General features: G+C 38.4%; 1 protein-coding gene across 1 annotated transcript in view; it reads right to left on the reverse strand.

Annotated features, from left to right (window-relative positions):
- The window catches only part of Pldn (biogenesis of lysosomal organelles complex 1 subunit pallidin), a 196,934-nt gene that overhangs the window by 320 nt on the left and 180,882 nt on the right, over window positions 1-15,732 (reverse strand). The window contains exon 5 of the mRNA XM_014353806.2: window positions 52-138. Within this exon, the coding sequence (XP_014209292.2) occupies window positions 52-138 (87 nt within the window). The remainder of the gene's footprint in view (window positions 1-51; window positions 139-15,732) is intronic.

Below are 15,732 nucleotides of genomic sequence, written 5' to 3' on the forward strand. Positions count from 1 at the left end.
AAAAAAAAAGAAAAATTCTTGATGTTTTTTTTTATAAATACTACTACTTACTCTTAATTTCAACACTTTTCCATGGATGAGTAGTAATTCTTTTTTTATCATGCTCAATTTGTGTGAGTATATCTTTATCGTAGAAAACTGAAACAAGAAAAAAAAATGTTTTTTTTTTTAAATTATTTTTGTATTAAGTTGAGCTGTATTGAGTAACATATAATTTAGCTCATTTTTACATGTAAATAATATGTCAAGGTAGTTTGAAAAACGATTTTTTTACAAAAACATCAATACTTAGAACAAAAGCTGTTAACTCAATAATATACAATATGAAAAGTAAAACTTTTCTAAAGATTAAGCGTGCAGTTTCCCAAACATTTAATTTTTCATTCGCATGTTTTAACACTAAGTCTTATCAGCTAGTAGTTTGAAAATACCTATTTTTGAGTAAATCGCTGAAATATTTTTTACCATTCCATTTTCAAACAAGTTGTGTATGTAAAATATAACTACGGTTCATCCACTAAAGTATTGAAAATAAGTCGCATGCTGTATTGACGATACCTTAATTTAAAAAAAAAATTACAACGTTCATAGGATATTTATATGGTGATAAAATTGCTCTCTGTTGTCTGTAATTTGTTACATTCATCCCTCCTTTTTTTTGGTTTTACGATTCCAAGTTTGTTCAGATTATTTAAGTGCGAACTAACAATAGTTAATAATTGTGTTAATAAAATTAATGCTTCACTGCTTTACTTAATAGGTTGAGAGCTACTAGGGGTTCAAAACTAAAAACATACGTAACAGTAGAAAGAATCATAGTCGTCTCATAGTATAATAAAATAAATTTGTCTATACCTTGCTTATCAACAACGAACTTTAGATAAAAATTTTATCAATGATAAAAAAGCATCTAATGATCGTATTGAATTTTATTAAACATCTTGAGGATTTTTTTGAGAGAAGAAGCTAATTAATAAGCGTGGTAAAAGCTACAAAAGGTTATGTTGTCACAGGAGAGCAAGAAATACAGACAACCTATCAAACTATACAAAGCGTCACATGGATTATAGCGATGGATTGAACCTCCTTAATAGTATTTTTAAATGAAAAACTTATAATGCCTTGGACTCTTGTTAGTTTACAAGAATGAAAACATCACAATGTAAAAAAAAAAAAAAAAAATACCGAAAGGTAGATATTAAGTTGAGGGAGGTTTGAAATTACCAAAAACTACCACAAAAATTGAAAATTACGTACCATTTGGATAAGAATAGCGGTATTCTCTTAAAATAAATATAAATTAAATATCATTTGAAACGGCTTGTAATAACTCTATTATCGAGTTTTAAAAATTCAAAATGACGTGAAACATCACCCGTTATGCATTTAACACTTGTTGTCGTATAACATTCAGCTTTCGTTCTATATGTCATGTGTGTTACCAGCAACTGCAGCATACATGCTACTGTATTTGATTTTTGGCTTACTTCGTTTAAGAGCTGTCGTTGCGTCTTTAAAGAGCGCTTTTCTTACAAAATAAATTAGTGCAATTGTGTGTATTTGTAAGAATGTAAACGATTGGTGCTTACAACATTAATTACTGTTTATGATCTACAACGAATGTTGTGCGTATTTAGATATAAACCTATACCAAAATATAAAGTCTGTAGGTTTAGGAATATTAACGTAAAAGATCTCGTGATAGTAAATGTATAATACCGAGTAGCAATCAACTAACAAATACTTCAAAAAGAGGCAGTAAAATAACCTGAAAACTTTCAAAACACTAGATTGCAGTGGTATGTACGTTATACGTTCTGTTCACTCAAAATCCATCATAACCTTCAAAATTACAAACTTCCTCATTCCAACGAATAAATGTCTGTTTTAAATTTTTTATAGTTAACCCTTTTTCATATAATATTATTGCCTAATTTTAGTTGCATATAAAATTTCAGATTATATTGTGTAGTAAAAAAAATGTAGAAAAATTATTTTTAATTCGTTGCATTAGACTTTCTTATACGACGTGCACAGACCGACTCTGAGTTGGCCGATGCTGCAGACCGCTTCTATGATTGCTTACCGGCGAATACATCTCACGTCTTTTCTGTTAACTCCTAGACACCTCCTGTTGACCCCCGTGTCTCGGCTATTCAGGCTGAGATCTCTTTAGTCAAAGCTCAGTTCTCGTCCATGGACGACAGGGCCTTCGGGACGCTTAAACAGCTTTCGTTCAACGTAGACGACTTCAAGCAGAAATTGTGAGTAATAATCCACCCCGTTCGATTCGTTCACATCCTCGTTCACGCAGTCGGAACAATTACAACCGTAACCGAAGAAAAAGTAAAAGCTCCAAAAACAATAACAATCAACTTTATTATGTGCATGCGAAGTATAGTGACAAGGCCCACCGCTGTAGGGGCAACTGCTCATGGACGGCCTCTTCACCGAATTCTCAGGAAAACTAACTTTTTCCCCTCGAGTGGAAGCTTCGAGAGCGGGAAGCAAGTGTAAATGCTTCCATATCCGTGACTCGCAGTCTGGCCTGACCTTTCTAGTCGACACTGGAGCTGAAATTTCTTTACTGCCCAACACAAACTCTGTTGCCGAGCCGACTACCTTCAAACTCTTTGCGGCCAACAACTCGGTCATCAAGACATTCGGTGAGGAACGTCTGAATTTTAATCTTCGCCTTAAACGTCGATTTCCTTGAACGTTTATTCATGCTGAAGTCCCAAGCCCCCATCCTGGGTGCGGACTTCTTTCACTTTTTCTGGCTCATAGTCGACGTTTCACGTCAGAATTATAGACCCTCTATAAAATTCTTAATGACTTCCCTGAAGTCACTGGAGAAAAGCCCTCCATTCCGATAACTGCTAAACATGTCTTTTATCATATAGAGACTAATGGTCCTCCTGTTACGGTGTGTACGAGACGCCGCGATCTCGAAAAATATAAGCCAGCTCAGGGTGAGTTCGAAAAATTGGTCAATCAGGGTACATGCACATACTCCAACAGCCCCTGGGTCAGTCCGATACATTTGGTTCGGAAGAAAGATGTCTTTTGGAGAGTCTGTGGTGATTACCGTCGTTTTCACGCGTGCACCGTCCCAGATAAATTTCCAATACGACTATGCCGTAAAACTACGTGGTAAAAAAGTCTTCTTTAAATTAAACCTCTATCGTGCCTACTACCAAATCCCAGTCGCTCCAACTGACGTTGTCAAGACTTACTACGCCTTTCGGGCTTTTTGAATACGTCTTTGCCTTTCGGCCTTCGAAACGCTTGCCAGTCTTTTCAGCGATACATAACTCGTGCTCTTAGTGACCTATACTTCGTCTTCGTCTACCTCGACGACATTCTTGTCTTTTTCTCCACTTCTGAGGGGCACAAAAGTTACCTTCGTATTGTTCTTGATCGCCTCAAGAATTTTGGTCTTCGACTCAATGTTCCAAAATGAGAGTTTGGCCAGTCTGAGATAGTTTTTCTTGGCCACCTCATCGATCAATGTGGCTCTAGGCCTTGTCCTACTAATGTCGAAGCCGTTGCTCATTTTCCCAAAACTGAGACGGTAGCTCAGCTCTGCAGGTTTCTGGGACTAGCAAATTTTAACAGACGCAGCCTTCCTCATGCTATCGCAGAACAGTCTCCTCTCTATGCCTACATTCGTGGCACCAAGAAAAACGACTAAACTTTGATCTTTTGGTCTCCTCAAGCCGAACAGGCCTTTGAGAAGACCAAAACCAATATCAGCAATGTCGCACTCTTAATTCATCCGGCAGTAGATACTTCAACTCGTCTTATAACTGATGCTTCTGAATTCGCTATGGGCGCCGCTCTCGAACAATTTCTTAACAACGCCTAGCAGCCAGTAGCTTTCTTCTCTCAAAAATTCTCTAAAGCTCAGTTAAACTATACCACTTACGACAAAGAGCTCACAGCAATCTTTGAGGCAATCAAACACTTTAAGTATTTTTTGGAAGGCAGAACTTTCAAAATCGTTACTGATCATAAGCCCTTGATCTTCGCTTTTAAACAAAAAGCAGAGAAGGCTTCCCCTTGTCAGCGACGACAACTCTGCTTTATCTCTCAGTTCACGACTTTCATCGAACACCTCTCCGGCACACCCAATGTAGTGGCTGACACTCTTTCTTGCATTGATATGATTCGACTTCCTATTGATCTCGAAATGTCAGAGCTTGCTCAACATCAGTAAACTGACGTAGAGCTCGAATCGATTCTCAAATCGTCAAACTGCTCACTTAATCTCAAGAGTATCGAACTTGGTCACAACAAGATCAGCCTCTTCTGCAATCTTACTGGTAAAATTCTAAGACCATTCATTCCTAAATCATTGTACAAACGCATCTTTGACTTAGTTCATTCCTTGTTGCATCCTGGACCCAAAGTTACTGCCCTGTTAATATGTCAAAAATACGTGTGGCCTAATTTGCACCGTGACATTAGGTCTTGGTGCCAGGGTTGCCTAGACTGTCAGCAATCTAAAATATCTCGCCACGTCAAAAATGAACCTAGCCATTTCGTTGCGCCTGATGACAGGTTCCGCCACATCCATATGGATATATTTGGTCCTCTCAAAACCTGTGAAGGTTTCTCTTACTTGTTAACAATCATTGATTGTTTCTCCCGATGGGCTAAGGCTGTTCCTCTTAGGGGCATTCAAGCCTCCACTGTACTTCGCACGTTTCAAGAGAACTGGGTCGCTAATTACGGTGCTCCTAGATTCATCATAACAGAACAAGGCTCCCAATTCGAGTCCTCTCTCTTTAACGCATATCTCTCGTTCATCAGCTGCTAGAGAAAACGAACCGTGGCTTATCACCCCGCTGCCAACGGCCTGGTAGAACACTGGCACCGCAGTTTCAAAGCTGCCTTGATGTGTCACACAGCCTCAATTGGCTTAAGCTTCTATCCTCTATTCTGTTAGGCCTTCGCACAGCTGTTCGCAGTGACACTGGAGCTTCTCCTGCTGAATTCCTCTACAGAACTACTCTACGAATTCCTGGCGAATTTTTCATCCCTGACGACTTTATGGCCAATCCTCAAACATTCATTGAATATTACAGAGAGCATATGAGACAGATTAAATCGGTTCCTGTGGAACATCGTCATAAACCCCGAACGTTCTTCTTCAAGGATCTCCGCTCTTGTTCTCATGTTTTTCGTCGCTTTCCAGTGGCTAAAACTCTTGAAAGATCTTACTGTGGCCCTTTTAAAGTCATTGAATGGATTTCAGATCTGGATTACAAGATCGACGTCAACGGCACCCCTTAAGAAGTCTACACTGAGCAACTCAAGCCAGCTCACTTCATTCCGGATGACCTCAGCACTCCGATCTTGGACTACCCCTCTCTCATCATCCAACCTCCAGAGCTGCTTTCCATTTTAAAGACCTATAAAAAAAAAGTGTATTTCCAAACCCCTCAAATTACTTCTAAATAAGGCTTATTCGCATCTTTCTTTACTTTCCCCCCTGGCGAGGCCTGATAAATGTGTTTAATTAGCCTTTATAGTCTCAGTCTAGTTAATAAGAAAACTAATATTGTGATTTTTGTGCAACTAATTTTGTTAACCACAGCCGAATACTTTTTCTAATTATGAACCCATATAATATCTTTAATATTATTGTGACTGAATTTTAATTGCTAAGCTAATATATTACTCTAGTAAATGATTAACTCTATTTAAAGTTGATGTAATAAATAAATATTGCGACCAAAGACAATTTTGTAACTAGACTCTACATTTTTATATTTTGTGACTAAATGTTTATGTCTTCTTTTGTAAGTTTTCATAAATTTTTGTATTAAGTAACTATTAAGCTGCGTTTAACCATCGTTTAATACTGATATATTTGTAATAATCGGCATGCGAGCATCCATCTGTAACTTTTTAGCGTTACAATTATATCGAAACGCCTCTCAATTATTGTTCAACAGTTTTTGCGTTCTCTAGGAGGGAAGTGTGTTGGATTTTCTGTCTTCTATACTGTCTTTTCTCTCTCGCTCACTCTTCATGACCGTTGCGCCACACACACGTTAGCTCGCACAGCCAACCAGTTCTTTTTTGTCTACCGACGCTGCTAGACGTTTGTGCCCTGCGAGGAACCTTGTAATTTGCTTTAATCAAGAATAAAACCTTGTTATCATTAACAAGCAAGACTTCATTCTTTCCAATCCTCGACCTCTACATGAACACGGCAGCAGTAGGGCAGCTCAGCAACCAGCTTCAACGACAAGCATTGACATCTTCAACTTCCCACAAAGGAACGAGGTTAAGTGCCATCTGATGTAGCTCTCCGAAAATCTCGACGTACACACGCACTCGCGTAAGTGTGAAGCACGAGCTGCGATTAACTTGTGTAAATCGAGGTCTTAAGGGCCACAACAGATGGCTTGAAATCAAGTCTCTACTCATGGGGTATCGAAAAAGCGTTTTAAATTGTTTAAATAATATAGCACCTCAGGGCCCCATATTTCGAGGATACCTTAAAAGATATCAAAGAAACGATGAGGAAAAAATCTCCAAAAATTTACGCCACTACGGTGTGTTAGTTTTACAGAAATTACTTCTCAAATTTTTTCTGCTGCGTAATATTATCAGGAAATTTATATTTATATCCTATATTTTCACTTGTATTTATGCTTTTTCCAATTTTCTAAGCACTTCTGAGTAATATTTTTTGGTAAAGTCTTAATCTCTTTCAGTGATGCAGTCTTTATCTCCTTAATCGTTACCAATCTTCGTTTTTTTATCCGTCTTTTTAGTTTTGGGAACAGGAAAAAATTAAACCAACTCATATCTAAATAATGTAAAAGCTAGGATATCATTACGGCGTTGTATTTTGTCAAAAATCAACCAACTAACAAAAGTCAAAGAGTGGGTGATTCAACACTTTTGGAATAAGCTTTCTCATGATCATCCATTAATGTAGCTTGTTACGAATGAAAAAAATGGAGATTGCTAGCTACTGTTTCAATGCTTTTTAATTTTACAATTGCATACAAAAAGACAGGAATCTCATTATGTCTTTCTAATTATGTATCCAATTTTAACGTTTAGAAGCTTTTGGTACTAGTTGGAAAATTAAATATAATATTGTCATGGAAAATTTTCAAAAATATTTAAAATGCAATGACAAAAACGTAATTGTTTACTGCATGAATTCTTGAAATCGCTAAAAGCCGATATTTTTTTATAAACTATTGCGTCTTATTTATGGCACATTAAATATTTAAAAAAATTTCCATGGTTACTTGATGTTGAATTATCCAAAGAGTAGAACGCTTAAAAAAACTGAAATCGGAATAAAAACCAAAAAGATTGCTGTATTTTGTGAGTGGAATTCTAAAGTCAAAGATGGTATACTCATTCCAACGATTATTGCACCATTTTCGTACACAATATCATTTCATAGAAGGTAAATTTATATTTATAATTATATTATCTGCCATAAAATTTTTTAGAAATATAACTTCTTTCAAGCACCCGCTGTCCACTCTATGTTTGTACGTAGTCAATCAATTATTGTAGGACTTTATTTTATCAATAAACATGAACTTTTGTTTCTCGTTTTTTATCCAAATTACAACGGTAAATTCTATGCGTTTTAAACTTCGATTTGTATTAAAATTTATAATTGATTTATCCAGTTTCATACACTGAAAAAAGTCGTGTTAGAAAAAGTGTTACAACTATAATGAAAATTACTATATTTTATAGGAGAGCTGAGACTTATTCGCCATGTTATAAAAACTACTTTGCTACATAGTAAAACCAGATTACCTTGATAATTTGCTATTTCGACATAGTAATTTTTACGTTACTTAGAAAGTATTTTTATATTCAAGTAGGAGAAGAAAAATATATTATATATTTGCCGAGTGAAAACGTGTTTATCAGACGATTAATACATATCGACAGGTTTTTCTTATTGTACATAGATATTGATATATTTTAAAAAAGATCTGCAGTGACAAGGATTTAAACCTTCATCCTTGAGCTTTCGAGTCAGACTCCACAACCACTAGAACACGGGACATGATGTCTGCGCGAGTGTGAATAAAGTACATGTGAGGACGTGAACTGTTTATCATACACACAAAAAGTTAAAAAATCAAAGGGTTTCCTGTAGACCAAGATGTTAACAACGGATAATTAGTCAATTCAAAATTAACTGTCAGCACGTATCACTTTTTAATCCTGATAAATCAAATAATATGTTTCTCTTAATATTAACATTCATATAACCTCAAATTTGAAACACAATAGGCGTACATACCTAACGACATGAAGCTGAATCTAGCCGACTAACCTAGCTGACGTACTATATAGAGAGCTCCCAAAAAAAAAAAAATTAACTAAACGAACAAAAGTGACTTACTTGATTTATAATATATGAAATAAATCAATGAAGCAATAAGGTTTAATTGAAACTGAATAATAATCAAATTTAATCCGTAAAATTATGGTAGTTGACACAATAAAACTACAATACGTATTCTATGTTGCGGTAATTGACAAAGTTTTCTTTGCAGCAATTCAAACAGTTAGGAAAAGTACAAAAAAAAACCTTAACATCAACTACAAGTCCAAACGACTTAAAGATAAGAAAAAAAAAAAAAAATTATTTAACTATGTATTCACTTTACATTAACAACAGAAAAAAGCAGTTTTACAGTCAAAAACGGGCTCCAACTGCACTAACAATAATATAAGACTGATTTAAACTCAAATATATTTAATCTCAACCATGCATACAATACAACCGAATAACTTTGAAGGCAGCAGAAAAATCATAAATATTAAAATTGAAGAAACTCATAGGAACGCTTTGAAGTTCAACATACTTTATCTCACTTATGTATACTATAAAGCAAAATAACTTTTGAGGTAGCGGAAAAATTATAAATATTGAAATTTGTTGGCATGTACAACTTTTCAATAGGCAGTATATATAGTATGTGAGACAGCGCCACAGGCAAGGTGATACTTGCGGGCCCTATAGTCAGTACAGTGTAAGGTACCGTGCCTTCTACACCTCTCGTCAGCTCTCTTTATTGTCTTTGTCAGTTTTGTCAGTAGTAAGTCTGTAAACTGTATCAAGTCAGTTGTGTGTTACGTCGATCGGCAGTCAAATTAAATAAACGTTTTGTTCTTTTATAAAATACTCTTTTTTTTTCGCGCACCCCCTTTACTCACACCTCTTCAGGTTACGGGCCTCAGACTCGAATCACCGCGCGTGCTCTCTTCTTTATTTTTTTTGTGTGGGTAAGTGTGATAAAAGGGAGGATGGCGGAAAGGGTTGAGACAGCAAAGGATGGACAAGAGAGTCCGATCGAGGAAGCGGCCGAGAGCGTGACCCCCGGTGACCAGGCCGAATCCGTTGTCGACCAGGCGTTGTCGACGCCGGTCGAGGGTAGGGGAGCAACTCAGGACGCCGGGACCGAGATCAGCGATAGGTCAACACTTTGTTCTTTCGAGCGATACCTAGGTTGGACGCCACGACGTCAGGTAACAAAAGGGATTTCTTGTGCATTTCGAGAAATGCGCGGGATTCCAAGAAACACGTGGCATCGGTAGCGCGACACGCACATACAAGAGCGGGTCGGATCGAGAGGGGGACAACAGATTGCGGCTGAGTTCGGTCTCTCTCTCTCCCTCTCGTGATGACGCGAGGCTTTTTGACTGAAAACATATTACGAGGCCGTTTGTGTTTTGTTTTCGTGCTTTCTCGCGTCTCTTGTTCTTGTCGCCTCGACTGTTGTGTGCGCGTTACAATATAAATGTCTGAACTGGGAAAGTTTGAACGTGTGTCGGCAGAAAATTATATATGTCCTTTCCCGGTGCTTTTAATTAATTGAACTCTAGGCAATTTATATTCAAGGCGGTTTTCAGATTTAGTCAGAAAAGGCTGATATTTTGAAATGTTAACATTTTCTTTTAGACGAGCAAACTATCGATGCTCTGTCGAGAATATGTCGGGGAATTTCATCCCAAGTCAAGTCAGAGGCGCGACAACAAGCTGCCATCTTGTTGGTGGATAAAAGGGGAATAATGGCATGTGTCGGGCAAAGGGATATTCCCGCCAAAGGTGTGTAGACGAAATTATTTTCCGTGTGACTCGCACAGTCACGTTAGACTTGTGTTCGGTCGCACGCGGCTGTGTGAGTGCCATGCGTGCAATCGTGCTTTGTGTTCGAGCACGAGAACACGCTTTGGGCCACGTTGACTAGATTCGGCTTGCGTTCGGTGGATTTCTAGTTGACTCCCTGAAAACAATGTCCATCTTTTGTTTTAGATTATCTGATCAGTGACGATTACAAATAAATCATTGAATTTATTTGTAAAAAGGAAAGCAAAGTGACATTGCCAGAAAATCTATTCAGGAAAGACGGGGAAAGCGAGGAACCTGCTCGTGATAAACCCGGGTTATTTGAAAAGTCGGTCGATGTGTTTAAAATGTCAGATGAGAAAAAGTACGAAATGTCAGCAGTCCGAAACTTTGATGAGATAAATGTAGACAGTGAAAATCTTAGGCAGAAATTAGGCGGAAATGAGTCTGTACATGAAGCAGCCCCCTCTTCTCCGTCGCGCACACCGGAAAATACCTAACTTGAAGTAAAGAATGTGCAAACCATTGAAAACAAATATGAATGGATAAACGTCAGCAAAACGAAGTTGCATATGGCAGATAAACAGAAAAATTAAAATTTTTCAGAAAACACCATGCTGGCTAGGTTCGACTCGATGATGGCCGCAATTGGCCAGATAATCGAAAGGCAGGAGAAAGCAAACGAGGAGGCATGGAAGGTAGAGGAAGAATGGGCAAGAAAGGCAGAGAAAAAAAGGCAGGGGGTTGAGAAAACAAGGGAGGAGATAATTTTGGTCCTGCGCAATTTTGACCAGAGGTTGTCCCGGTTGGGCGAACAGGTGAACAGGGTCGAATCATCCGAGGCCCAACCGTCAACCGGGGCACCCCTGCAGTCATCAACTCCTCGCAACGACAGAACACGGGTGAGTCTAGAAGACAAATTGAAAACGTTCTTGAATGACACAAAAAAAGAAAATTTATCTAAAGGTAGCGCGGAACTTCTCGCGACAACTATCAATTAAATACATAAATTCGGCCGTGATACTCAACATATATACAATTATCATCTGTCTAAAGATATGAAGTTCGAAGTTTTCCTCGATCAATTTAAGTCTGAACTCCGGTCTAAAGGATTACTATATGTCATTGATCCTTCAATTAAAAATACGGAATTTATTAACGAAGACATGATCAAAGAAGATAAATTAAAAGTCAGAGATATTTTATTAAGTAGAGTAACGGAAAAATATCATTTAAGAACTTTTCGTCTGCAAGATCTGGTTGCAATATTGGAAAGTCTGAAAGAACTTAAGAAGGAAGGACGCCCCCTTACAACGGCCGCGATTCGTAAAAAATTGCATGAAATTAAATTTTACAAAGGGAAAGAATCGGTTGCCAAATTCATAGAAAAATTTGAGGTACTGGTCAGAAATTATGAGATTATAATTACGTCTGGTCCCTTTTCTGAAGAAGAAAAGCGAGACGCCTTTTATACCGCTGTAGTCAGAGTGGTACCTAGCGTGCAGGTGACAGACTTTACGCTTAAAATGCAAAGCAGAAATGGAAAGGATATGACATATAAAAATCTCATGTCGTTCATGTTAAAGGTTTAGTCAGAAGTCCTGGCAGAAGCCACTGGAGGTCGCCCCACGAGGGCAGCTTTGACTGCATCTTGGCCCCAGGACCGCCTCTACTGCTTCAACTGTGATGACTGGGACCATATGGCTGACAAGTGTCTGAAGGCAGGTACCGGAATCAGGAAGTGCTACACGTGTGGCACTTTCGTGCATGACATCCCAGCTCACAAGAGATGCAGCCCGAGATGTGGTGAGCAAAATAAGTCTGATTCATGAGATTTTCAAAGGCAGGGCCGTATAGGTTGAGGGAATCGAGGTAGCCGCAGCGGTGGCCGTGGCAGTGGCCGAGGCCGCTCTAATTCCCGAAACTTTGAAGGGACTCTAGCAACGTCAGGGACGAAAAAGATTCCAAAAGGCAGAAAGTTTCTGACCAGGGCCGCGCCGGGAGACGAAGGAAAAACAAAATGCTTCAGGGTCAAATAAAGGTGAGTCTCTGACGTTGATCGAGCCCCCCAATACTCTGTTTTCAAACTCTGTAGGTTGGGTAAATAATTCAGAATCGGATGGAGAAAATAAGATTGAATTAGTTGCTGATTCGGAAGCGACTGATCACTTTGCAAAGTCAGAAAAATTCTTTACAAATATTGACAGAAACAAAATTGGTAAAATAAAATTTGCAAACTCAGACTCATCCGCAGACTTGAAAACGGAGGGAGTGGGAAATGTGCTGCTTAAAAATTGCAATAACAACGTTGAGTTGAAGGAAGTGGTGTGTGCTCGCGACTTGATCGGGAATTTCTTGTCGCTACGGAAATTTGCTGATATGGGCTTGTCGATCTATTTAGATGACAAAGAGATTAGTATTTTCGATTCTAATACTGAAAATGTATGGATATCGGGAATATACAAAAAACCCTAATGGATGGTTGAATTTGTTAAGTCGGGCAACAAAAGAATGAAAGTCTTGACGGCTGAGTCAAAAGCACACACTATTCCTGAAAATTCAAGTGCAGATATAAAATTACATAATAAGTCGGAAAATTCAGAGAGCTCGGTCGGTAAGTTGAATAATGACAGTTTTGAAGATGTATTTTTAATAAATGACAGAAAATTTCACGAAGTCGAAAAAGTCCTGACCGAAGAAATAAAAGACAATCAAAGTCCGTTTAGCGAAAATTATAAAAAATTTAAAGATAACAACGGGGCCATGCTTCGTTGGGGTATCTAAGGGAACTGCAGAAAAACTATCCGGAAGTAAAAAGTCTGAGAGAAGCCGTAGTTGATGATGTGATTAAGACTTGTGATGTGTGTTTAAGAACAAAATCCCAAAAACTGCCTTTCCCTTCGGTACGCAAACGAGCATCCCAACCCCTGCAAATAATTCATTAAGATACAATGGGAATTATTAGTCCGCATCTTACCCAAAAAGATACAGATTTATTTTGGTATTTATTGATGATAATTCCAAGTTTGCAATTGCTTACCCGATGAAAACCAAAAGTGATACGGGTGAATGTTTAGATAATTTTGTTAAAGGCTGTAGAAATCTTCTCGGGTTTAAAGCTAAAGTGTGTTATCTAAGGTCTGATCAGGGTACCGAGTACACGGGAGGCTCCGTGCGAAAAATATTAAATGACCTTGGAGCTGAACTCTAGCTGAGTTGTCCGGATACCCCTGAACCCAATGGTATGTCGGAAAGGCTGAACAAAACAATTCAAATAAAAATTCCGAGCTCTGATATGTGATTCGGAACTCCCGGAAAACATGTGGAACTTGGCACTAAACGCAGCTGTATTTGCGTATAATCGTACTCCGCATCGCTCAAATAACATGGAAATCCCTTTAATGAAGCTGGCTCCGAGTAAAAAGACAGACCTAAGTCAGATGAAAAGATTCGGCTGCATCGCGTATTTGAGAGTTTAGAGAAACACCAAAACTAAATTCCAAGCAAAAGGGAAACGAGCAGTTATGGTAGGATACACGCCGACAGGGTATCGTCTGCTTTGTCCAGACGAAGGAAAGTTTTATGAAAGTCGGGACGTCAGATTTAACGAGCGTTTTGTGTATGGAGACGTTTTTGGTAAAAATTCAATTAAAAACTGGAAAAATGTGACTGTAGATATTAAATTAGACGAGTGGTTTTTAAAATTCGAAAAGGAAAGAGAAGAGACAGTGTCATCGAAGAAAGCGCCCCCGGTGGTACAACGGAAAAGAGGAAGGCCAAAAAGACTGATAGAAACAATGGAGGCCAACTTGGTCCAAGAAAATCGTGTAAAAGACGTCAGCTTTGCGGGCTTAGCTCTCGGGGAAGAAGTAACAAAAGACCTAATTTTTAAGAACGGTGATACTGAAACGTCAGGAGATAATACTATTTATGCGGAAGATCTGATTTACCACTCTTTGCTGGCAGAAATAAATAAAGATCCAGCTTCATATAAAGAAGCAATGAAGGCTGTGGATAAAGAAGGCTGGAATCAAGCCATCCAAGAAGAGCTTGACTCAATGGCGAAGAATCAAGTCTGGAAGTTGGTAAACAGACCTGCAGGACTGCTAAATGGTAAACGTCCGAATATCATCGATTCCCGATGGGTTCTTAAGAAAAAGGTCGATGCTCAAGGATGTGAGAAACACAAAGCACGGCTGGTAATACGGGGTTTTAAAGATAAAAATGAGTATGATCTTTCGGAGACTTACGCCCCGGTGTCAAGACTGACCTTAATAAGAACTGCTTTGGCTGTAATCAATAAACTAAATTTGGATACATGTCAGCTTGACGTTAAAACGGCATTTTTAAATGGTACTCTTGACGACGAGATATATATAGAATTACCAGATATATATAAGAACTACGAGATATATATATAGAATAAACAGAGCAAGGTGTGCAAGCTTCAGAGAGCCCTCTACGGCCTTAAAGTCAGTCCGAAAAATGGCATGAAAGATTCTCGGAGGCTGCAACGAAAATCGGTCTAAGATCTTACATCTTGGAACCTTGCCTGTTTACTTGGCATGAGGCAGATATAATTCTGATGTTGGTTCTCTATGTTGATGACATGCTTATAGCAAGTAATGATACTGGCAAATTGAAGTGTGTGAAGGAAAGACTGCAAAGTGAGTTTGAAATGACTGACCTAAGAGAAGATAAATCGTTATTAGGCATTGAAGTCAGAAGAGACAAAGAAAACCAAGTTCTAACTTTAACTCAGACCAATTAAATAAATAAGATACTTAAAAAGTTTGGGTTTGATGATTCTAAGCCAGTAAAAACTCCTATGGTCACAGGTCATGTGTTAAATCAACAAAGAAAACAAAGAGAGCAATCAGAAAGGCAGATTAACTTGAATGAGTCCAGATCGGCTGAAAGCGTTCCCTACCGGGAGACTGTTGGGAGCTTATTATATGCTGCCAATACTGTACGTCCGGATATAAGCTATGCAGTGAATGTGCTGAGCAGGCATCAAATAAGTCCGACTAACGAAGACTGGAATATGGTTAAAAGAGTGTTTCGGTATCTGTCAGGGACCAAATCTTATGGTCTAAGATATTGTGGAAGGCAGCAAGGGCTGGAGGCATTCTCCAATGCCAGTTTTGGCGACTGTAAAGGGTCTCTAACCACAAGTGATAACGTGATTAAAATCTTTGGATACTCAGTGGCTTGGAGAACTCACACACAAACATATGTGTCTTTGTCAACATGTCAGGCAGAGTATGTGTCACTGAGTAAAGCATGTAGAGAACTGATGGCAGTTGATAATTCGATTAAAATCATACTGAATAATACTTTGTGTCCGACCGATCTATGGTGCGACAATAAGGCAGCTGAGCAAAATGTTAAAATCATAGGCAGTGGTAAATTAAGACATATGACAGAAATTCGTGAGCATTATGTTAAAGAATGTGTAAATTATGGTAGAGTAAACGTCAGATGGCTGAATACTAAAGAACAGATGGCCGATGTATTCACAAAACCTCTACCGATCGAGCTCCGTGAAAAATTTGCTAGCAGAATCGCAAACAGCTTCTGCGACTCTGACTGGT

Source organism: Copidosoma floridanum, unplaced genomic scaffold (assembly GCF_036245765.1).
Source record: "Copidosoma floridanum isolate Cflo_tuat_1 unplaced genomic scaffold, Cflo_Japanese_pri ptg000015l, whole genome shotgun sequence".
In the NCBI taxonomy this organism is placed as follows: Eukaryota; Metazoa; Arthropoda; class Insecta; order Hymenoptera; family Encyrtidae; genus Copidosoma; species Copidosoma floridanum.